General features: G+C 38.7%; 1 protein-coding gene across 1 annotated transcript in view; it reads right to left on the reverse strand.

Annotated features, from left to right (window-relative positions):
- Nucleotides 1-26,104, reverse strand: part of Dsc2 (desmocollin 2) — a gene marked incomplete in the record, with an annotated part of 31,318 nt that overhangs the window by 4,589 nt on the left and 625 nt on the right. Inside the window, 13 exon segments of the mRNA XM_005373159.2 lie at nucleotides 291-527; nucleotides 2,950-3,174; nucleotides 5,142-5,284; nucleotides 5,411-5,667; nucleotides 7,099-7,284; nucleotides 7,472-7,606; nucleotides 12,121-12,287; nucleotides 13,227-13,371; nucleotides 14,922-15,077; nucleotides 16,662-16,781; nucleotides 17,760-17,959; nucleotides 19,172-19,256; nucleotides 26,048-26,104. Coding sequence (XP_005373216.2) covers nucleotides 291-527; nucleotides 2,950-3,174; nucleotides 5,142-5,284; nucleotides 5,411-5,667; nucleotides 7,099-7,284; nucleotides 7,472-7,606; nucleotides 12,121-12,287; nucleotides 13,227-13,371; nucleotides 14,922-15,077; nucleotides 16,662-16,781; nucleotides 17,760-17,959; nucleotides 19,172-19,256; nucleotides 26,048-26,104 — 2,113 coding nt within the window.

Genomic DNA, 26,104 nt, shown 5'->3' on the forward strand with positions numbered 1-26,104 from the left:
CCAAATTTTATGTCTATGCCAATAAGAACTATATGTAAGTGCACTTAAAGTATTTTAACTATATGAGTGTGTTAGACAGAAATGCAGCTATGAGCAAATGATCGGCAACAGGAAACAGTGTTGAGTCTAAGAAAAGACTGTAAAGACCGGTAAAGGCTACTGCTGCATTTTTTTTTTTTTTTGGTACCAGGAATCGAACTCAGGACCTCATGTTTGCCAGGCAAGCACTTGTGCCGCTGAACTATATCCCCAGCCCGAAGTGCTGCCTTTGAATTAGAGAAAAAACTTACAAAACAGCAGCGCTACGCCCAGCAATATTGCGAGGATGGCCCACGTTCCAAGTTTCACTGAGCCACCGCCCAGCCTCTCAATGGAGCGAACGTCGCACTCCGCTTCGGTAATGCAATCGCACAGCCGAACCGTCAAGGAATTGATGGAAGACAGGCCGAGTCTGTCTGTAACCCGCACGGGCACCACATAGGATCCAAAAGGAGGGTCGTTCTGGTAGGAAAGACGTGCTGCTGTGTCTGGAAAACGAAACAAGACCAAGTGTTACAGAGAGCTTCAGTAACTAGTTACCAGACAGTTACGCATGTTTCCCTGTAAGCAGACTTTCTAATGGGCTGGCACAACAGCTGGCAACTGCAGTGAGTGGACCAAGCAAGTCTAATCCATAGCCGTACCGAACACATTGCATATAAAAGTTTACCTGTGCTACCTCTTACAAAAAGGTCTCTGGGCTCTTATAATAATATCTTTCATCCATTCATAAACCAGTTCTTCCTATCATAACTAGTAGGCTTGCTGAGAGGTTTATTCTTATGATTTCTTTAAAATACTCAATTAAACCAGTCAGTGTATGTGTTCTTTAATACATGATTCATCGCAGAGTAACAGCCTGAAATTCTGGGTTCCTGTCTTTACCTTGTTTTCACATACTCTGCCAGACATACATAAATACTTGTGATTTACTGCCAGAGACTCACTTTGATCACTCTGAACACACCTGTCTTTAAATATATTTGTAGGTCTTGCTGCCAAACCTACATCTTCCCGTCCTAAAGGACAGGAGAACAACTGCTCATTTTTGTTTTTAACATTAAAAAGGAAAATGTACAATCTTGAGTTTAGAGCCAAAGACATAATACAAGCTTTAATGTGGACACCGCACCACACTTATCAGAGAACAAGAGCTTCTTTCACTTAACTATCAAGGTGAAATTTCAATTTTTTGTGTTAGGTTTGAAGCTCCAAAGAAAAATTTGAATGTTGAGATGAAAATACCATTGAATTAATATTTTGAGAGGAACCATGTTTGTAGCCTGTTGCAAAGGAAGAAGAACACTGAGCCTAACAAAACCAAAAGTTATGATTCATTGCGTGCCATAGTCTGTTTCATTTATTATCTCATTTGCTCCCAAAGTAATCCTATTTTACACATGAATAAACTGATCCTCAAAAAGAATACATATCATGATCAGATTTACATAATAAGTGGTGGAGCCAGTGTTTGACACTAAGCCTATCTGATTTGAACTCTCTTTGGGGTATTTTTTTTTTTTAACTTGGTGTTACCCAGGGTTTTAGATAAATTCACAGACCACTTTTTACAGCAACAAAGTTTTGGGGCTGTGGGTATAATTCAATGATATAGTACGTGCCTAGTACACAGGAAGAACTGGGTTAGAGTCTCAGCACCATAAAAGCAAAGAAGTAAAGATTTGACAAACACACTGCTGCCAAAGTCTTATTTTGCTAAACCAGGATTTAAAAAATACCACGTCCTATCAACACTATTTAAGACAAAATGACATTATAACATCAAATAAGTAGAAGGGACAAAGTCTAAGGAGGGTTGAACCCTACCCTGTCACATACACAGTCAGAATACTTTAAAAACAAAAAAAAAAAAAACAAAAAAACCCAAAACTCTCATCAGTTCACAAAACAGGCTTCAACACACAGCACCTTCACTTATTTCTACATGGCCTCCATTCTTTTTCTCCCTTGGCGTGCCACTGTCACATTGTTTCACAGCCTTTCTTTCCTAATTTCCCATTACAAGAAGCAAAGCACATGCCCTGAAAACTTGGGGTTGCATAACAGCCAAGGACTGTGCTGAAGAGAAGCGAGCTGATGTAGGAGGTGACGTAAATGTGGAAATGCAGAGAAGTCACCTTCCCTGCCACGGCACCTATCACCACTGATCCTGGCTCAAGGGAAAAGTGCAGACTGGGAGCCAAGTTGGGAGAAAATTCCAAGGAGAACAGAACAGACAGAAGATGGTCCTGAGTCACCACAGAGGCAAAGAGAAGCAATGATGTGGTGAACACCCCACTGTGGGCATCAGATCCTCCTGCAGCACGGGACTCGCTGTCTCAGCTGCTGGGGAGGCTTCCCTGAGGGTGTCTAACTGCCTACATTCATGCCTGTCTGGGCCACTCCATCACTGAGTAAAATGAAAGAGCACAAGGAGTGGGTGCAGGAAGATTCCAGAAGGCCATTAGCTCAGACCCCCACGCTATATCGTGTAGCCTGAGCTGCAGCCTGGCTTTTCCTTCCCCCCAGGCTGCTTCCCTTCCTTGCACAGCTACTGATCCCAAGCAAATTCATTAATGAACATTCTTCTTGAGAGTCTTCTCAGAATCGATTATTAGGGAACCAACCTGTGAGCATTTTGCTTGTGATCTAGGACACTATCACCATGTCAAGATTCTGCGTGGATAAGGGTTTAGCATGGAGATGAGAATTCACAAAACACCTCAGGGAACCCTGATATGGGATTGCAGACAGACCCTAGAGAGACCCACTTCACACTAACAGAGAAACATGCCCTATAATATTAGTGGTTCCCACATAGTAAATTATTCTTCTATTTCATCAAGAAAAAAGCAGTTTAGACATCCTAAAGTTTAGAACAAGGCAAAAGCAATGTTTAAAAATGTATACCATTAATTCTTGTCAGTCTCCACATTCTCCGTACTTCTGAATCAGAACTTTCCAAACTAAAGTCAAACGGTGGGCCGTTTATGGGTTCATCGGGATCAACAGCAACAATCTCCGTGGAGAACATGGTGGGCTTGCAGATGGTCACTATAGTCCTAGGTATGAATGGGCCATTATCATTCACGTCCTCAAGGATAATTCCCAAGGTTCCAGTACAACTTCTTCCATCTAAAAAATGCAAATAAAAATAATTTATCTTTTGAGTTTTCACCAAGAATTACATATTAGAAAAATTTTATTATTTAATTAAACAAGAATGTGTAAGTTATAGTAATGAGCATAGCCAAAACTATATCCTTATGGAAGGTAAGAGAAAAATATTACTTCCAAAATGTATTCATCCATTCACTAAATCTCTTCAGTAAACAGAGAAGTTTTTATGGAAGTGACTTGAAATTGATTTTTAAAAGATATAAAGAAGAGAGTACTAAGAAGGGTACTTTGGGTGTGTTTAAAAACACAAAGAGCCAGGTGTTGGCACACACCTGTAATTCCAGCACTCTGGAGGCTGTGGCAGGAGGACTGCCATGAGTTCGAGGCTAGCCTGGGCTACATAGTGAGTTCAAGTCCAGCCTGGACTACATGGTGAGACCTTGTCTCAAAAAACAACAACAACAACAACAAACCACAAAGAAATTCAAGGACATGGACAGCATGCTATGTATAGCCACGATCTGCAGTAAATGAAGGAAAAGGCAGGTAGGGGGAGTTGAGAATGAAAAGAAGAGCTGCAGCTCTTTAAAGCCAGCATAGAAAGCTTAGAGTCTAATCTACTGTCCTGCAGCCACACCCTCAACAAACCAGGGTGCCTGTGACACAACCGGACTTTGATAATCCCAGTGTCCTCATGGGTCAGGAGCACCAGGACACCAGTTTATGAACTAGGTTCAAATCAGGGGCCACAGAGAAGGAGCAGGCAGAACCAACCACAAAACTGCTAGCTAGGATAGGAAAGTAGGAGAGGAAAATCCCCAAAGCAGAAGGCAAACTCCCCACTTAATATAAGCCTGTCTACTGAAATTTCCACATGATCACAGTGCAGGAAAGCCCCCAAATTGCCAGTCAGAAGGTTAATTTACTCTATGTAAGACACGCGTGAAGCAGGAAAATTTTTAGGATCTTCAAAGATGTAACAAAGGATAACTAATCAAGTAAGAATGAAAATATAGCTTAAATTCCAGTACAAATAAAACTGTAGTATTCTTCTAATAGGAATTGTAGAAGAGAATATATAAGTCAGCAGGGGAGGACTATTGCAAGAGATTAATTTCAGAGAATATGTTAGAATTAATTCAGAGAGAATTAGAATATCTAAATCATATTCCAACATCACTTCTAAACTCTGAGCTAGAAGGATTATTATTTGTACCTATTATAGTCAGTATTTTTTCCCCAGTGTATGTTATGGCAAAATTGTATCTTATGGACTAATGAGCCTTATGTAAAATCACCGTATTCACAGTTTCTTTAACTTTTCAGTATTCATAGAATATAATTTCACATTTTATATGTGTATATGGATTCACAGTGGTATCACTAATTTTATGATATGCTATTAATTGTGACTGTAATTTATTTTTAAATAATGTGCTTAATTAGAACTCTAATCCCACAGGTACTGTTAGCTTCCTATAAAAAATGGCAAGTGTTTCCGAGAAGTGCACCATGTGGAAATCAGTATGTCCTCCCTGTAATGAACTTTCCTGGAAAAACAAATTTTGTAAAGAAAACATAAGTCAAAGTTACTTTCACTAACATAATTTCTCAATTTTTAATGATTATTTAGCATGAATACATTACAGTTTCCAGTGTTCAGTGACTAAATTATAAGTACATCTCACACTGAGGATGGGCTTAGAAAACAGACACAAGTAAGTAAATGATAGCAAATCTCTCGACCACTCTACACGTCATTCTGGGAAGGAAGAAAAAGTGTGAATGTATGAGCAAGCTTTAAAAATGGGGCTGGTGATATAGCTCAGTGGTAGAGTACTTACCTAGCATGCACAAGATCACGGGTTTGATCCCCAGTGTGCCCCCCAAAATTAAATAAATAGAAAGTATGGCATTGACTTAAAAGCTGAGGATGTGTATAGCTGGAGATAATGCAGCTGACTTAGAAACAAATTTCTTACTTGTATCTGATGCAAGGACTGTAATATTATATACACCATTGTTGATGGAGTTTGCTTCTCTATCCAAATTTCGGAAAATTGTGATCGATCCTGAATTTTCATCAAGGGTGACCCACCCTTTTGGATCATTTAATTTTCTGTACCTGTAAACAGTGGTGAATTAAAATAACAAGTAGTATTAGATGTTAAATTATAATGGGAATACCAAAAAAAGCTTTAAATCATTAAAACAATAAACTTGGAATGAACAACCATGGAATTAAACACACCTTATGCCACTGCTACTTCCTGTTTCTGGGTCGTATGCTTTGTAGCCATTGCTCCGGGTCCCCACTGGTACATTTTCTTTTATCCGAACAGTCTGTGCTGGAGGTCTGCATTCAGGACCCTCGTCCTGATTTTTGACCGTAACTGTAACTGTTGCTGTGCTCATGGCTGATTTTGAAGTAGCCTCTCTGATATATGGAGCTTCATTAGTTACCCCAATTTCCAGGGTCACCTGTTGTCTTTCTTCGTAATCCAGTGGCTACAAAAGCAAATGTGTTGGCAATCAGATCAAATCATTTAGCAGGGGGCAATGATAACTAGGATAGTTCACTTGTTAAACGTGAAACGGTGCCAGTACAGTACTATGGTTGAGAACAGTCATGAGAATGTTAAATACATGCCAAAAAACATGTTCAAAAGAGGGGACTCCTTCAATTGATTAAGAATTTCAGTGGAGCTGCCAAAAGCAAAACAAAAATCTCTTGCTCAACTGGAAATTTAACACAAGTAGCATAACAGGTACCGATGACAATTCCAGGAGGAACTTAATGAAGCTGCAGTATTTGGATGTTAACAAATGGGATCTCCTTTTGGAGCTCTTATAACCAATAATTAATTACTACACCATTAATTTTAGGACAGCGTGTCTTAAACTCTTGAGATAAAGTAATATTTTTATCTGGTTTGGGTAGAAAAATTTTCTAAAATGTTAAGCAGGGAACAATAGGAAAACAGGAAGTTTCCTTGTTTTATCTTCTCTCCCAGTTCCTCTCTTACAAACTGGATGCGTCAGGGTTGTTTTCCTGATTTTTTGTTGTAATGAGAATGAAAGAAAAAAATTTTTTAGGTCTTACACTTCACAAAGATAAATTTTCCTCCTAGGGAAGGTGACAGGTGAAGAGGCAGGATTTAAAGGTCACTTCCTTGTTGTTTTGAAACAAAGATGTTAACTCATAAACTGAGCTACTTTTCCTTATTTTGCGGAAAGGGATTCATCCTTTGTGATCGGTGCTCCTTCACAACAAGTATAAGAGAAAACTCACAGACCCACCATACAACCATGTTCTACTTAAAGATACAGCAGAAACAAACCCATGTCTTTATTCGAGGTCAAAGCAGCTCAGATTGCTTTATGCACTATTCTGGGTCCTGAAGGAAGAGCAAGTTCTCAGATGTAAAATAGCACTAAAAAGAATCTTAGAAGTGTTTATGTCTTTGCGTGGACTTTCATTGTGAATCTGGAAGTTAAGGGCGTACTGTCTACTGCACACATAAACCTACAAATAGCTTCTCTATAGTCTCACCTAGGGTAACTCTTTCGGGAAATTTGGTACATAGGGAGAAAACTCTTTGACTCAGATACAAAAAGGACAGTCTAAGAAAGTTTGGCAAGGTCTATTGGCAACAAAGCCAAGCCAGTTTCTGAACTGTTAAGGTATCAGTTGTAAGGTAGATACTGTATCATGTTAAGGGAACACATAGGATAGGTTTTTTAGAAATCATGCCTTTTACAAAAGTTACCAAAGATAAATACATTCACTCCACTATATAAATGAAAAAATAGCATTTATATCTACCTGTGTATCTGGTTCATCCTTACACTTACCAGAATTCCTTTCCTTCCATTCAATCCTAGTATATTATTCTACCCCATTGTAAATTACAAACAAATTTACTAACTCGTTCTTACCTTGACTACACACAGAACGCCTTCATTGGTTTTGGGATCTGTTATAATTTTAAAATTTCCATTTTCATTGCCCTTTAAAATGGTGTAGTTAGCTCTCCAATTAGCAGTATTAGCTAAATCTTTATCCTGAATAGTAACACGTAAGATTTCCACATCAACTGTGTTTTCTTCCACTGATGTCACATACTAAAATGATGAAAAGAAATGAAGAGAGTTGCATTAGTTAGTCCTCATGGATATGGGTCACCATATAAAACCACTATTATGTCATTGTGTGTATTTCATTTGAAATCCTGAGACATAGATAGAAATGTGCACACTCTAGCAATTAACTCTGGATTCTACAGTTCTCTGTTAAATATCACACACTTACAGAAGTGCGGGTAAATGTTGGCAAGTTGTCGTTCACATCCCCGATATTTATGATACAAGTTGCAGTTGTCTGCAAACCAAAATGTTGGCCATCCATGTCTTGTACTTTTATTTTCAACTGGTATTTATCAATTACCTGAAAACAAAGAAAGAATTTCATTATTGGGAGAAAGCAACGATACTACAGATGAAATCTTACATTGTATAATTTTCCTTTCATTAATAATTTACAAATTACTAAATTTCAGTGTGTTCATGTACTAGAAAAAGAATTTCCTCATGCTAGTAATTTTCAATCAATGTATAAAAATAGTGTAGATTTTCAAATTTAAAGTGCTACTAACTCATAATTGGTTGTGTTATTATCCAACAGAAAGCTGTAGCCATGAGCATATCTTTAAAGCTGTCGGATAAGTAATCAAAATATTTATCTTTACCCAAAGGGCATTCATATATTTAAAACTATATACCAGCAACTCTTATAACAGTCTTATAATAAGACAATAAGGAGAAATATCCTCCTGTGAAATTTGCTTTACATTTATTTAAAAAATCATCAAGATAATGTGCAAACACAGGTTTAGGGCTATGTAATTTTTCACTTCTAGGAAAAATGGCTGTTAGGGCTTCCCATCCTTCAGATCTTGCAGAAGGTGTATCCCTACTTTAAGAAAATGTTTCTCCCTATAATGGTTCCACTTACCATAAGTGATTGAGATACAAAAGGACAAAGCCCAGAAAATAGTAACATCTCCCTGCCAGAGAGTTAGGAGACTTACACTCTATTCTCAACTCTCAGAGGCACAAAATGCAATCCTGGACAGCTGGAAATGCCTCTTTGCCTAGGATTCTTTTTCTTTAAAATGGCTGTAGTAATTGCCTTTCCTACCTAATTCATCTCTTTTTCTAAGAAAAAATAATGCACAAAAAATCTATCCTAACTTTCCATAACAGTCACCTTTCTCTTAAAAAGCTACCTTTTCCCAGTAATTCTATCACCTTCCAGACTTTCTTGAGTTCCCACACTAACTAAAGTAAAACTAGTTGCTATTTGTACGTTTCTGCATATGTGATTTCCCCAATTCACTTTTCCCTCATAACCTGTCACATGTTTAGTCTTGAAAAATAACAGCCTGAATAAAATTTTTTAAAGTTTTAAAAGCTGGGTGTGGTGGTGCACACCTAGAATCCCAGCACTCACTCAAGAGGCTGAAGCAGGATGACTGTCACAAGTTTGAGGCCAGCCTGGGCTACACAGTGAGCTCAAGGCCAAGGCCAGTCTGAATTGCATAGTGAGACCCTGTTTCAAAAAATAAAAAGTAAAAATAAAATCATGCTACTACACTTTCAAGACATAATAGAAATTTTCTTGGCAGTGCCCTGGAATTCATTAGAAAAAAATCAGTTGGCTAGTTAAGAAATAAAATTTTGTTATCCTAAATATTAACTGGCAATATCCTCAGGAAGAAGAGAAATTTCCATGTTTAGAAAGGTAGAAGGAGTCAGGTGAGGTAGCATGCACCTGTACTCCCAGCAACTCAGGAAGCTGAGGCAGGACAACGGCAAAATGGAGGCCAGTCTGGGTAATTTAAGAACTTATCTCAAGATAAATAAAAAGAGGTGCAAATGTAGCTCAGTGGTACAGCACTTGCCTGGAATGGGTGAGGCCCTACATTCAATCATTGTCAGAAAAATAATGAGATAGGTAGATAGAGACAGACAGACAGACAAGCAGACAGACAGACAGACATAAAAAAAGAAAGAGAAAATGATATAGGCAACAAATGAAAGGTGGAATCCTGGGATCAAAAGTTGCTATAATCTAGTGAGAAGAGCAGCACTACTACTACACTACTCAGAAAACATCTTAGAAGGGGCTGGGGATTTAGCTCAGCGGCAAAGCGCCTGCCTGGCAAGCTCAAGATCATGAGTTCGGTTCCTGGTACCGGAGAAAAACCAAAAAAAAAAAAAAAAAGAAAACATCTTAGAGGTCAAATATTTTTAACTGAGTCTATCAGAGGATTTATTAAAAAGGAAAGTGCTTGTGTGATTGTTTGACTTGTAAACTGAACAAGCCATGATGATTTCTTAATTGTTTTTAGGTTCCCCCCGCCCCCAAAGATAACCCTAATTTTACATGATAAACACCTGTGTTATTCAGGCTAGAGCATCTGGAAAAAAATCATAAATTTTTCATTTTCTTTAATGGTTTGATCAATCTTGCATTCTTACATCTGATAATCTGAGCAACTTCATTGACGATAACTATGCCATATAACAACCACTGTTAGTTCCTATCATTTTGTTCTGAAACCCCGTACCATTTTTATTGCTTTTGCTTTGTTTTATTTTTGTCTATGTTGTTGGTATTTTGCTATTGTTCTTCTTTTTATTATTATTCTCTTTAAAATAAAAAAATTGCAAATCATTTCACAGAAAACAGTTATCTGCTGCCAGTGGAAACTGGTGTTTTGGAGCAGAAGCAAGAACTTTAGAAAACTTGGATCAATCACTGAGGTATTCATGGGAGTGAAGAGGTGATTTCTTCAATGTTGTTAAATGAAACACGTCTAACTCAGTGAGCCAGTATTTTCCAAAGGATTAATGCACAATGTTAAAAATCACACATCAGTAAAACACTGACTTGCAGCTCAAAATAGACAAGTGGATTTTAATCCATCGATCAAAATGCAACATGACAGTTCAATGGTGAAGCTTCAAAGTCCACATTGCAAAACCCCATCGGAGACTACATTTGTTAAGTTCTGATGCACTATTACATAATAGCTACAATGATCTGAAAATTGCCATTGAAATATTCCTCTCTTGTCTGACTTCATATCGTGTTACATTTTCTATATGCATTTCAGCTAAAAACATGTATTCGAACAGAGAAAACACAGGAGATATGAGAATCTATCTGTCTTACAGTAACCCAATTATTAAAGAGATTTGAAAAAATGAACAAAAATGCTACTCTTCTCACTAAATTATTCATTGTTTTAGAGAATTTACTTATTTTTTATAACAATAGTATCTACTTTAACACATACTGGATTTGTTATTTTAAGTCAGTATGTTAATACTATTTTCAGTTTTTCTTGGCTTTAAATACTAACGGGGTAAACACTAGCAATTACAACCCACAAACATAAAAGATCTTTGGGATCCTTAACAATATTTAAGAAGGTAAAGGGGACTGGGGGTGATGGCACACAACTATAATCTCAGCATCTGGTAGGTTGAGGCAGGAGGATCATGAGTTTAAAGCAATCTAGGGCTACACAGCAAGTTCAAGACCAGCCTATAGTATACAGTGAGAAGAATGTAAAGGAATCCTAGTGCAAAATGATTTTGCGGACCACTGCTCTCATCCATGAGGGATAAGAAAAGAGAAGAAGCAAAAGTGATACAAAGTTTAAGGGATCAAACAAATACCGAATAATATATCGCTATATTTTAAGATTAAGAAATACTGTATAAATTACTAAGTAGAAAAGACAAATTTCTAAAGGAGTTCAAGTGAATAATGCTTGGCAGAAGAAGTAACTGGTGTGTAACTAGGCAAAAAAAAATGAGTGTGCTAGGGTACTTGCAGTACACAGAGAATAAAAATGTAAAATAGTCTCAAAGCAGGATCAACCTGCTCTGGAAAATGATCTGATCTAAAGGGTCAGAGGAAAGTATCAAATATAATCTTGAAGGGGCTGGGGATACAGAGAGCTCAGTGGTGCAGCACCTGCTTGGCAAGCATGAGGTCTTGAGTTCATTTCCCAACACCCACAAAAAATATATAATCTTGAGAACATGACTTCAAGGTGATGAGAGAAAAATTATTAATAGCGAAAGAATTTGTTCATATGTGTTAGCTAGAAAGTGTGGGAAAGAAAGTATGTTTAAAGGAAGACACTAAGTTTTAGCTAGACTATATCATAGAGACATTCAAACAAGGATTCCTAGCAGTTAATTTGAAAACAGGAAACCAAATTTCAGGGAGATACATTACTTCTTTTTGTTTTTGTAAGGGGAAGGGCAAAAGGTGAGACTGTTGATGAAAAAATGAGGCAGACAAGAAAAAAATTCTTCCTCTGCTAATACTAAATTCTGCATGCCTCCAAAAGGTTCCTTCTTCGTACTGGACCCTTTCCTATGTTTAATATTATGTCTACCTTACAAATATTGATTTTATAAAACATGAAATTCAAGAGACAAATTAGTTTAAAAATACCATGCTGTGTGGTGATTTAATGATCTCCATTAGTACAATTTTCCTAAATTTTCATTCATATCATGTTTTTCAAAAACGCATCTGCAAGTGATATACAGAAATATCCGAGGGCGGGCTCTAAGAACACCTTTTCTGAAATGATCAGGACCCAAAGTTTTTGATTTCTGATGTTTTCAGACTTTTGCTGTTCATATGCATAATTGAAAGGGAATTCTACCCAGTATTCTCAGCATGCCTGAGTTTTTATTATGACTTGTCCATGGGGCAGGCATGGAATTTTCCATACGTGATGTCATGTCAGTGCTTCCAAAGCTTCAGATTAGGGAGCTTTTCAGATTTCAGATTTTCGAGTGAGAAATAATGAACCCGCACTGTTAGTAGCCGTGTCACAACCGGGTTTTATTTATCCATACTCATGTTACCTCTCTGTCAAGCTGAGACAGTGTTGTGGTGATCACGCCCGTGGAGGGATGCATAGTAAAAAGCGTGGGTCGCGATGGCTGCTGCTCGAGGATTGAGTACTTTAGACGCGTGTGCATCGTGTCAGGCTCGTCTCTGTCAGTTGCACAAACCTGTCCCACAGTAGTGCCTAGAGGAGAAAAGAACTTGTTTAATTTCCAAAGTTTTACGTGTTTAACTCTCCTTTATTTTACTCGGCTGTACTTACGCCCCAAAAAGTTCTGGGCCACTTTATTTATAGTCGGGTCACAGCTTCCTAAATTGACAGAACTCTACATAAAGCATCATTTCCTTTAAATATCCTAGGGCTCTAACATTTTGGCTTTGGGTCATCACGTTTGCTTTTACTGAATGTAATGTATGATTTGATAATGTTGATACTCTTCCTCTGTGAGCTTTGTAGTTCTACACTAAAAAAATCTAGTTATTCTTTAGTCTTTTTCTATTTGCAGGCCTGCACTTTTAACCACAGAATCAGTTTTCTCTGAAAAATTACTGGTTCAGTTAGGTATTCCTTGAGAAAGTCTCAAAGTGCATGTCCTGATTTGCAGCTAAAGTGGACCAACTGCACCTGACCAGGGAAACATTTGTGTTATTCTCAACAACCTTTATAATAATCATCTGCAGAATACTGTCACTCATTTATGTAGTCATTACAGAATGTCAGTTCAGTAGACATCTTCAGGGGTAAGTCCCTAATCACTAAGCATTTCTAGAGCATGTCTTTTTAAAAAGATTTATTTTATCTCACACAGGAAGACAAAGTAAGGTTCAATAACTCCGACTTTTGAGGTACTGGACTCGGCATTCCGTGTGTATTACGCTCCATTTAGTCCTCCGGCATTTCGATAATCCATTTTATAGATGAACAAACTAAAGACTGTTAAAACGAGGTGGCTTGCCCAAGGCCACACAGCTAGTAAACAGCAGAGTTCACTGCATTCAGTGTCCCTTGTTCTTGGTGTTCTTACCACCAAGACTTATGTTCCTTTCTAGCGGCCAGAGTGAAATCCACTTCATTACTCAAAACACACTTGAGCTGACATATCCTGTTAACACAGGTACTCACCAACTCTGCAGTTTTCAAAAACTGTGAAAGTGTATGTTGTCTCTGTAAAAATCGGGTAGTTATCATTTTCATCCTCTATTTTGATTACTAGCTGCAGTGGCTGTTCTGGTGTGTACCCATCCGGAGTTGTCGCAAAGGCCACCAGCTGTGAGGAGAGTAAAACCAGGAGGAAAAGACATATTCTTTTAAAATAAAATAGAATGCGTAATGTAAGTGAAATGAATCAGACACACAAGGTTAAATATCACATGGTTTCTCATATATGAGAAACTCAAAATGTACATAAAGGGCAAAATAAAAGATAGATAACAGGAAACACCGAGGTAGATTTTCGCAAAGAGGAAGGGGACCAGGAGACGGAGGGAGAGGAGGGACAGGAGGGGAAAGGGGACGTAAGAAGAATTACAATGGGTTATGTACATGGTCCAGCTCCCTGCGATGAATGCAGTCAGTATGCACTGTAAACAGGCACTAACAAAAATAAAAATTAAGGAAAAGATATAATTCAAACTTGCTTCGGCTTTAGTTTAGAGACAGCATACAGAGTTAGTCTTACCACTTCTTACTATTTTGGGATGTGGACCTCACTAAGACCAAAAGCAGTAGTTAATTTCATGGTATAGTTTAGCACTTGAAACTTATCCAAGACAATAGCAGATCATCTTAATTTCCTCACTGTTGCTACATCTTCATACATGTAATTTTTTTATTATTAATTTTCTGAAAAAGACTTGGAGATTTGCTTTGTTTGAAAGTTTCCAATGCATGGCTTTTAAATATAAATTTCAGGATCTTTGTTCATTCAGATCCCTTAGGATTACAAATTCTCCAGATTCAACTAATTGGGATATTATCTTTATTTCTACTAACTAATATTTTAGGCATATCAGGGGTTATTGATGAGTTCCTAAGAGTTTCTTAATTTAAAAAATAGGAGTTAGAAATATAACAAATGAATGACTGTAAATTTTGTATAAGTATAAATTATTTCTTTATTTCATAATTAAAAAATTCCATTTTAATTTGTCTTCTAAAAGCAGAACACTGAGATACTTGGAAGGTCATGTGGCAATCCTAAACCTAAATACTTAAGTCAAGGCTTGCATGTCTTTTTGGATAATGTGGTCTCCTGATGGCTTATTAATTCATCCAAAATAGATAGGAAATATTTAAAATGAAATTCAGCAGGATGATCAGATCTTGTTGGGAAGCCACACCAGCATGAGGTCAGCCTCTTACACATGAACTCACACACCGACTGGGACTGAGCTGGATGACGAGAAGACTGACTAAGCTTCATCAGGCACTGCCCGCACACCTCACATTTGTTCATTGTAGGATTATGCAACTCCTGAGCCATGTTCACCTCCTGTAGCAGCTCCACACCATCAGCAGGTTCCCACACTTCCTTCCTACCAACTAACTAACTGCCCTTCAAAATGACTCTCACTGTTTCTTTTGCACAAAAGCAAAAACCAAGAGCAAAAAACTAACACCAGGAACAATCCAGTAAAAACTAATATTATTCATTCCATAACAATTATTTCTGTTTCCATTCAGTGCAGTGCCATCAGATGTAGCCAGAGCATCAGGGACAACTCAGAAGATTAAATAAAAAGGTAAATGCATTAAGAATGGGCACAAAATGGTCAAGCTTGACAATGACTAACACAATATAGAAGCTTTAGAATTTACCTGAAAAGACTGATACTGCTCACGATCTACGGGGCCTGTACAGTACAGGTTTCCAGTATCTCTCTCCACATAAAATAAATTTCGAGGCTGTTGGTCAACTCCAGGCCCACTGATGGAATAATATATAGTGTAGTTTTGGGCAGTGTCAGATTGGATCTAAAGAGTAGATATTACAAACAGGAGACAAATTTTTATTTCATCAGAACTTTCAGCTGTATAGTCATGCAATTATATGTTCATTTTTATTACAACAAATCATCCTCTGATTTATTTTTATGTATGAATAAAAAACAGCAATAAAATAAAGAAGCCTAGTAACTGAGAAGTCTCAAGAGCAAAGCACCAGCAAAATAATGAAGCAGCAGTTGTTCCAAGGATAAGTAAGAAGTAGTTTAAAAGCTAAATGCCTATTTGAACCAAGCATGTAAAACTTTTTGCTATATTAGAAAATAAAACTATTCTGAGCGGGAAAAATCATTGTCATTTTTAATACTTTTTTTTTATTATACATGATGAAATATTTAAGAAATTGGATACAAAGTATACTATCTGCCAGGCCAAAACTTGGAAAGCAATTTTCCTAACAAACTTTTATTATTCTTCAGCTTTCTCCTATAATATAGGAGCTAAATTTTAAAAAATAAATACATATATATATAATTTTATATACATATGAATCAAAATGTAATAATATTCTGGAAAGGGTGACATTTTGGTCCTTGATTCAGAAAGCAAATTTCTTCCAAGATTTTTCCACCCTTTCAGTAAAATCTTGACTATCATTATGTCAGGATGACTGACACCATTATTTCTTAACAATTTCTTCCTTAATTTTAACATGCTCTTCTCTCACCTACATTAGGTGTGTCAGTGGGATCTAAAGGATTCTGTCTCCCCATTTCAAGAACTGAGAGAAAAGAAACCCTAGTCACACACCGAACATCAGTGGCCAGATAGAGGAACAAGGCAAAAAAGAGTTCCAGGGTTTCTACAAAAATCAAAAAAAAGAGAGAAAATGGGGATGCGATTAAAGAAACAGACTCACGAATAGGCATAGAAAGACATGCATGTCCTTATCTTTCATGGCACTTGTAATTTCATCCTTTATTATAAAAGATATTTTTGGATTTTCAAGGCTATGCCTATACTCTGCTTAAAAAAAACAATCCATAAAGAAATGGGTGTTTGGGGACTCTACAGATTTATAGTTTTGTAGATGGGCTTTGCATGACTACAGCTGCAAAAACCTATATACAGAGATAAAGAAATACATTTACAACAATGTATTGAAAAGTCCGATAGACATATCCATTCACTCATATTTTTACATACTTTGAGGGGGTGGGCAATACTAGGGATTGAATCCAGGAAGTGCAGAGCTAAGTCCCCAGACTTTACATATATACATATATATATATATGTATTTTTTTTAGTCTCTCACTTGGATATAAGGTCTGACTAACTTGCGTAGGCTGTCCTTGAACTTGGTAATCCTCCTGCCCCAGCATCCCAATAGCTGGGATTATAGGTGTGACGTACTGAGCTAACATACTTTGGAAGTGTGTGTTGGGGGGTCCTGGTTATTGAACCTAGCACCTCGAACATGCTAAGCAAGCATTCTGCCACTGAGCTACACACCTCCCACCCTTATACAATTTTCTTAAATAACTGCATATCAGTGTCAATTTTTTAAAAAGACAGAAAGATAGACTCCAATAGCAGAAGGAAAATAAACTCTACCTGTTGAAGGAAAAGTGGGAACGGACCCAAAGAATTCTCCAGCATTGAACAAGGAATAGGAGCCCATCTTCTCTTGGCACGTCTTAGAAGTTTTTCTGTAGAATGTTTTTCCTCTTGTACCTTGATTTAGAAGACAGAGAAAACAAAATAAATAAAAAAGCTAATGAGCATTTTCAGATGTTAGACCTTTAATACATATTTCTCCTCTCGTGAGGATTAGCTGGAAATGGAGATGTATAAGACTATAGTAGTACTTGAAAAACAAAAATCAACACTGCAAAAAGATAATGAAGCAATCGCAGCCTTAGCTGTTACTATAACAATCCTCTTGAAGAAAATAACTTGGTGGAAATACAGAAGAAAGAGAGATGGGATCAGAAGCCTAGAAACAAAACTGAAAAGATTACTGTTGCCCCACTGCTATGCGAAAACACTGGAGGAGAGATATGCAAAAAAAGTAACTATGCTGTCCACATTTAACAAAAAACAAATGTGTGTTCCACATTTAGCAGAAGCATCTTCAACTCACCAACAGTTAAGCAGAGCCAAGGGGCCAGCAGAGAGATCTGTGTTAGAAGGAGGTGAGAAATATAGTGACCACTCTTAAAACTGCTGCAGCAAGGAATGGCCAAGGGACAATAGAAGTCATTTTCATCTTGGGTATCACACTGCCGTAGGCATTCCTGTGACCCGCACCTCCTCCTAAAATAGTCATCTATTGTCTAAGACTATAAGTAATGCTAAGACAGATGAGAAAATAGTTTTTATTTATGTACAGGTAGACTTTTAAAACTGGTTTTGGAAACCCATCCTGTAAAAAAGGGCTACAAATGCTTCTTTGTGTCTAATCTAAAATTCTCAGCCTATAATCTTATCCCATTTTTCTCCTTTTATATCTCGGATGAAAAGGAATGGCAACCTGAAATAATCTGTGTTACCCAACCTTTTTCCACTTAAACACTGGTAAATTGCTGTATGGTTTTCATTCTTCTTCAAACAAAACTATCCCATACCCTTCCTGATTCCACATCTTCCTGGCAATATTAGATGAACCTTAAGAAAAGACGTCATCATACTTCACTTATATAGTCCTCATACCCTTATTTGCGTCTCTAAGAAGACAGAAATTGTCTTCTCTTCTTGGCTCTCTGTGTCCAAAAGTAATACGATAAATTCTCTCTTCTCTGAGGATAAAACAACAGCATTTGTTGTATAGACTGATCCGTCTTCTAAAACGTGGAAATCTGGGTCACTTGAATGAATTAGATTTGCAGATTTAAAGCACTCCTCCAGGTTGACTGCGGAAAACATCACAGCAGTTATTTGTAAGATGAAACATAGCAATATGTAGATTTAACATTAATAGATGGATGTGGGAGCAACCCAAACACTCAAATTCCACAAATTACACTTATAAATTTATCATTTTTAGAAAGACATTTGAAGCTGTGAGGTTAAATTGTGCTTAAACACATCTATCAGGGGCTGGGGATTTAGCTCAGCGGCACAGCGCCTGCCTGGCAAGCACAAAGTCAAGAGTTTGATTCCCGGTACCAGAAAACAAAACAAAACAAAACAAAACAAAAAAAAACCCAAAAACACATCTATCATTTTTAAGGCTTGTACAGTCATCTTTTAACATCATTTAAAAAAAAAAACTTGGGGCTGGGGATTTAGCTCAGCGGCACAGCGCCTGCCCGGCAAGCACAAGATCATGAGTTCAATCCCCGGTACCGGAAAAAATCCAAAAAAATAAAGAAAACACTTGTTCTGAAATAAAAGCACATGAACTTCCATGTTTGAATACTGACACCAAACCCAAACCATGGATTTTCTTCATCAACTGAAATTAGCCACAGAGTAACACATAAGAAAACTTAAAGTTAGAAACAGAATCTCGCTGATCAAAATCGGCAGTTATTACATTAAAATACTACTGAACTCCCTGGAACTGTAAAATATTCTTATTCTGGATCCTTAATGGTTTGATCTTTGCTTACACAACTGAGTGATGCACAAAACTTATTTGGCAAAAATAAGGGGCTGGGGATTTAGCTCACTGGCACAGGGCCCGCCAGGCTAGGGCAAGGTTGTGAGTTCGATTCCCGGTACCAGAAAAAAACCAAAGCCAAAACAAAACAAAAAAAAAATTATTTGGCAAGAATAAAAGTATGAGAAAGTGAATTCCAATAACTCCACAATGTCTTAAAATTGAAGAAATAGTTTAATAGTAGTTTGCAATTTCTTAGAAGTATGCATAGGGTCCCTTCAATTAATGTAAATATTAAAAAATTACTTTGTTACTCCAACTAGGTCTTTTTACTTATGCCTTATAACCATATTTTCAATCAAGACCAATTATGTTTTTATTAGAATGACCTTACATGTATTACAAATGACAATGTACCATATTAAGTTTAACTGTCTCAAAAGAGTTATTCTAAAACTGACACTGACTTCTAATAGATAATACTAAATTAGGATTGTTATGAATGCTGGCAGTTTCTTACCTCTACCAATGAATTTCGCAGCATCCAGTTTGGAAGGAACATACAGTCTCACTGGTTTGCAGGCATCACAGGCAGGTGTTAAGATCTAAAATAAGTACATTTGTAATTGTATAAATTTGTATAATTTTAAATCTGTTTATGTGATTCACAAAATAAACTAAAAACATACACTGCAGTAAGAAATCAAGGGAATAAACCCTATCAAAACAACAATACAATAATACATTAAGAGAGACGGCTCCTTCCTCACAAAGCACAGAAACTCAGAGGACGACTGCCCTCTTCCGCTTTGCTTTCTGGTCCGAAAGAGTGATTTGGTAATAATCTCACTGAATAACCTTGTGGGTATAGCAAGGATCCAGCACCCACCTGTGTGAGAGTGCTGAAAACTTGGAGAAGATAGAACATGTATGTAAACAGGAAAGAGAAAGACAAAATGAATTTTATGAACCTGAAAATATCAATTTTTTTCTCCAGCTGCCACTTCGCTACAGTACTAAATCAGTAATCTTCCCCAAAACCTTCCTCACCGTTACAGAGCTACACTAGCTTATTACTGTGCAGTGCTCTGAAGCGTATTCATGTGCTACACACACAACAAATAAGTGCTCGGCTCTGATACACAAACTTACTTTAAAGGAACACCTTCTCATAAATGAAAGCTAAGGTCAGTTTAGAAAACAGCTTACTTAAATGGTTTATAGTATACTAATTTCAATGCAGAATACATTTGAGCAGGCTGAAATTTAATTCTGTTGGCTGAAACTTTACAATGGATGCTTCTGAAAGACTCACATTCCTCTCGCTATAGTTTTGCAAAGGTCTTTGGCCAAAAGCAACATGGCTGACAAGGATTTACACTGCCATTTATAACATCCATAAACATAAACTAAACCCATTAAATTTGGATGAAATTTTAAAATTTCATATATATTAACAAACCTGTAGTTACAGAATTTAAATTATATACAATTGGGTATGGCATAAATTGTATTTAATTTGGAAATTAAACATGGGGACACTGAAGAGATGTATCTGAATTGGAAATTAAAAGATGAGACCTTCCATGGGCTATACAGCTGAGAAAGAGTATAAGAGGAGAATCAGACAATTCCCAGGATCTCAGCTCAACATGATTGACAGAACATATTTGCTTATAATCTTGGCATGGTGGCACACGCCTGTAATTCCATCATCCTGGGAGGCTGAGCCAGCAGGATGGCAAATTCAAGTTCAGCCTGAACAATTTAATGACTTAGCAAGATTTGTCTAAAAAACAAATTAATAAATAAATAAGAAAGGTATGGTTGTAGCTCAGTGCAAAGAACCTGGGCTCAATCCCTAGTACTGTTTAAAAAAAATATTCATTCAACCAATACCTATTGGTTGCCTAATAGGTGGTAGGCAGAAACAAAGGCTACAGCTGGGAAGAAAGCTAAATCCTTCCTTGAAGGATTACATTGTAATGAAAGACAAAAAATAAATACACAACTCTATAACTGTCACACAACGCTGAGGCGGAGATAAAAGTTACATGAAAAATAAAGCAGGGGAAAAAGGCTACAAAAGAAGTCTAAATGAAGTGAGGAAGCAAACCAGTTCCCTAACTGGGGAAGCCTCCCGAAAACCGGAACAAAGGTCTTGCAGAGGCGCTTGCATTGTGTTACAGGAACAAGGAGGTCATGGTAGTTAAGCACAGAAGACAAAACAAAAGGTCAGTCCAGGGCAAGAGACAGATTTGTTCTGAGTGCAGAGAAGCAGTAGCTTCTAGAGGCTGCCAAGGAGTGAAATCTGGAATTGACACTGGATCATTCTGCTACTTATGTGATGAATAGAATAAAGAGGAGCAAGCGCTGCTGCCAGGAGACCAAAGCGCCACAGCAGGAACCTGACAGAGAGATGAGTAGGACTGGGACTGGGGTAATAAGGGTGGAGAAGCGGTGACAGTGGCCAGATTAAGACTTTAGGGGGATGGTAAGAGGATCCCAGGCACACAGGCATGTGTCATGGTAAACGTGATCTGTATGAAACAGTCAACCGAAGGGTAAGACATTTGCAATCTCAGTAAAGTAGGGAAATGAATGGCTGGGAAGGACATGGTGTGGTGCCCCTGATTTCGTGGAAAAGGAATGAAATGAAAGTGCAGGGCCCACCTACAGTCTAAGAGAAGACCCTGTCCCACTTAATCTGGGTCCCGAGTGCTAAGGCTGAGCCCTTTCATGGATCTGTGACCCATGTCCCATCTCTTGCTTGGTCTAGAAACCTCCAGCATGAATTAGGCCTGGCTCCTTATCACCACCGTACATGCTTAAAGGCGCTTGATCCAATTCAAAAGCCATTATTTTTTTATAAAAAGCCTTAAAAATAGGAATTGGTGAATACTTCTGCTATATGAATTTTAGATACTATAATCACGACACCAATGAGAAAGCACTAAAAGCAGCCCCCCCGCTACACTTAGAAACAGGGTAAGTTTTCCAAGTTCACAGTAAAATACTTAACATTACATGGAGGGCATATTAGGCTAGAGCAGGTGAGTTACAAACAAGAGCTAAAAAGGAATTTTAAAAACTAATTGCATTTGCCAAACCTTTACCTAGAAAATCCAAGCAAATCAACTAGTGAATTACCATAATGAGATAATTAAGGGAGAAGTAACTATTAAAATATAGACACCATTAGTCTTCACACCCATAAATGAAACCACTTAGGTAACATAAATCATTTACAAAAACAATAAAATGTTAGCACGCCAAAGAAAAGAAACATGCAAATCGTATTTGAAGAAAACCTAATATTTCTGCAGGACATAAAAGGAGACTTGCACAAAAAGAAAGATATATCATTATGTTGGATTGAAAAACAGCCACAACATGCATATATCAATCCTCACTACATTAAATTACAAACTTTATGATCCTAATAAAATTCTCAACAGAATATTTCTTGGAGCTAACCAGCTGATTCAAAGGGTCATGCGAGCAATTCAAACTAGACAGGAATATTATGAAGAATAATAAAAGGATATTAGCCCTAGCAGATGGTTAAAAGATCCTATAACATGCCAATGCAGTATTAGTATACAAATAGATATTAGATGCATGAATTTGAAAGGAAGAAGTGTACAACTTCCCCATATGCATTTGCTATGACTATATATTGCCCATAAAGGACATTTACTTTTTGTTACACTTGTCAAAAATTTACACTAATTTCTATTTATCCATGTTTTTTGCCTACATATGTATTGTCAAGCTTCTAGGTATTTGCCAAGTTTTGTTTTGCATTTGTTTTTGTTTGTTTGATTGTTTGTTTTTGTGGTACTGGGGATTGAACTCAGGGTCTTCACACTGAGCTGCATCCCCAGCCCTTTTTGTGCATCTTTATTTTGAGAAAGCATCTTACTCAGTTGCTAAGTAGTCCAGGCTGGACTGAAACTTGGGATCCTCTTGCCTCCACCTCCCAGGATCCTGGGATTATGCCTGGCTGTCAATGTATCTTTAATTCACCTTTTCCTATTATAAGTAAGGCTAAAATATTTTCATATTTTAAGGACCATTTTATTACTTTATTAGAATTTTTCATGTTGTTTATGCTGGACTTTTTATTAATTTGCAAAATTATGTAGTAGACTAACTATTTAAAATATGATCCGTACATATTTTTTTCTAGTTTACCAATTGCTTTTCAGCACTGTTTATAATGTTGTTTGGTTTTCTTTTCTTGATGTACAAAGTGTGTGTGATTGTATTCATACAACTGATTTTCTAAATTTTAATAGTTTAACTTTTGAGATCCAAGTCAGAGATAAGCCTTCCTGACTCCAAATTTATAGAAATTAATCATGTTTTCTTCTATAATACATTAATACATATGATATCATATTTTATACTCAAATACTTCATCTGTTCAGAGTTTTCTGTGGTGTTCTATATAAAATATGGATTCAATTTTACTTTTTGGCAAATTTCTGCCTAGCTCAACGAGTTTCAAAGCTACTCTGAATCATGTCTTACACTAATAATCTCTTATCCTCAATGATATGACATGCCATTGCAAAATAGTTCTCTGTCTAGGCATATCCAACCTTTGTGGGAGAGACCAACAGCTACTAAAACTACATGGTCATTTGCACGTTGGCTTGACAGTTCCATTTCTGGTATGCCAATGATATGAAATGGCATATAGCCAAGTTTATTCATTGTGACATTATTTGTAACAGCAAAAAGTTGTGATATAACTTGAGATAGATACATCCATAAGATATCTTCGATTGTAAACCTACTGAGCTTTGTGGAGGGACTAGGAGAGGGGACCAGTGAGGAAGGAAAAGTGAACGGCTTCCAGACTCCTACTTGAGGAGCAAAGCCAGTAAGTGTGCCAAGTATTGAAATACAAGACTCTAAAAGAAGAACGACATTGTGAGAGAAGATAACAGATGCTGTGTCACACACAGTAGATAGAGATATAAAGGCCTATTAGTCAGTGACCTGTGAACTAGCAATATTTAGGACCTCTTGGCATCTGTGTGATATTTTAAGCCATAAAAGTAGATGAAATGGCCTAGGAAAGGGAGAGGTAAATTCCAAGAGGCAGACCTAGAACATAATCCCAAGGAAAAATGGAGGAAAAAGCAATCAAACTCAAAGCAGCAAAAAATAAAAGGGTGTTTGCCAGAGGCTGAAGTGTGGGGAAAAATGGGCTTTGTTATTAAATGGATATGAAGTTTCTGTTACATAAAACAAAAAATCTTCTAAATATCTACTGTACAGCACTTGTTAAACAAGTAGATCTCATGCTGCATTATAGTAGTGAGTGAGATTCTAAGTGGTCAAACAAATAAAAAAAAAAAAACAATGAATTTCAAGATTAGACAAGAGCAGGCTGGAATTGTGTAAGGAACAAAAAGTGTACTCGGAGTTGACAAAGGAGATCCCCGTCGACCTTAGAGAGGGAAGTTTCCTTGGGTGCCCAGGAGGAAGAAAGCTCAAGGGGTTAGTTAACCAGTGAACGCCATGAGGCAATACTGGGAAACACGGACATGCTGATTTGCGGGATGGCGAAGGGTTTCCAGGGTGCAGGGGAAGGTACAGGGTGCCTCACCCTTAAAGTCACTCTGTTTAATCCCATCTCACGCTCAGTCCTGAAACATTTCTCACAGCCACAACTGGGGCTCCCAGAACGCCTTCCAAGTAGGATGAGGGTGCAGCCAGGGCCAGCTGTCTCCGCCTTGCTCCTAGCCTAGCACACCCTGAAGCTAAGGAAGAGCAATGGGGATTCGGTTTCCTTTTACTTGCTCCTACTCTTGCTTTTTCTCAAAAGGATCTGTGTTGAAAGTGTGGCGTGTAGCTTCGCATAGAGTAATACTTTCTTTTGCGGTCCTTAAACCATGCCTTTTCCTTAAAAAGAATAAGGGCTAAAAAAATAATGGCCTACCGATTTAGAACTGACAACTTTCTTAGGACACAAACCAACCTTCACGTCATTAGTCACGAGCAACATATTGTTTAACCGTCACTTACTCCATCCTTAGTTTCCTCATTCATAAAACGACAACTGCTGTTTACTTGACCCTTTCTGTGTTACGACTACGCTCTGGAATTTGAGGTAAAGGTCTCAATCCATTCAGTTCTTTGCCAAAGACTTTCTAGTATTTGCTAACAACTACAGTCCCATTACTTAAAACAGTTCGTAAGGCTTTGTGAAATAAGAGCATAAGACTGGGGAAAATGTGGCCAGGGATTTAGCTCAGTGGCGCAGAGCCTGCCAGGCAAGCGTGAGGTCTGGAGTTCGATTTCCCTGTACTTTTCCCCCAAGAAAAGTGGGGGAAGTTATCTGAATATTTCGATTCCACCCCTCGGGGTGGGGGGAGCATCCCTCTCTGGTTCGCAGAGTCCCTGCGGGGGTCTTTCAGGGTTGACTTGGCAAGCTCGTCCTGAAAGGACACTATTACGTTGTGCACTCTTTCACACCTCGAAATAACTTATCTCCTCTTCCCAGAGAACCAGGAGAAATCCAATCTGCAGCACTTGGAATCCAGTCTGCAGCGCTTGCAGCTCGCCCGCAAGGGACTCCTGTGCCTCCAGGCGCCCCAGAGAGATCTGGTCTTTCCCGCCCAGGAGGAGGACTGACCGGTCCGAAACTACTCCACCTCCTTTGGCTCCCAGCTCCGGGAGGGAGTGAGGTCTTCACAGTTACGCGCTTTAAAGTGGGAAAGAAGCTGGGGCGCGCTCGGGGCAGGGGCTGGAAGTGCAAATCCAGATGCCTCCAGGGACAAAGGGTGGGGACCAGGACTAGCGTTCCCCGAAAGACTTCGAGAACAGACGCAGCACCCGCCAACAATGGAAACTATGTAAATGGTCACCTAGCGCCGCCCCCGGTCATCAGGAGCTGGGGGTTTAGGGTCTCCGTCCCCCAGCGCCCCCTCATACACCCGCGCACGCACAGAGCTTGACCCCCCAAGGCGAGGAGTCCCCTCCTTCGCCCAAGGACGCTCGCTTTCGGCCCGGTCCGCCCAGGGGCCGCCCTTTCAGTGGCCTGAGCCCGGCACCCAGCCGGAGGCGGCGCGCACCCCGGGGCAGCCCGGCGCGCCCCGCTCGCAGACGCGCACCCAGAGGCCACGGATCTGGGCGCGCGTTGGGCGCCCACGCCTCCGCGTCTACCTGCGCGCGGCGATCACATCTCCGAGCCCGCCTGCGCGCCCCTGGGGGACCGCGGCGCCGGCTCGAGCTCCACTTCCTGTCCGCCCTTCCCTGCCCGCAGCCAACTCCATGTTTAGCCTCCTCGAGGACCCTGAACCCAGCCGACCAGCCCCGCTCCCCGTATCCCGCTCGCCCCCGGAGGTCGGGGCCCCCTCCGGCCGGGCGCGGCGCTCACCGTGAGGGTCAGCAGGAGCAGCCTGCAGAGGGCTCCGCTCCGGGAGCGCGCGGGCCC

The sequence above is a fragment of the Chinchilla lanigera genome, unplaced genomic scaffold (assembly GCF_000276665.1).
Source record: "Chinchilla lanigera isolate Chin_1 unplaced genomic scaffold, ChiLan1.0 scaffold00001, whole genome shotgun sequence".
In the NCBI taxonomy this organism is placed as follows: domain Eukaryota; kingdom Metazoa; phylum Chordata; class Mammalia; order Rodentia; family Chinchillidae; genus Chinchilla; species Chinchilla lanigera.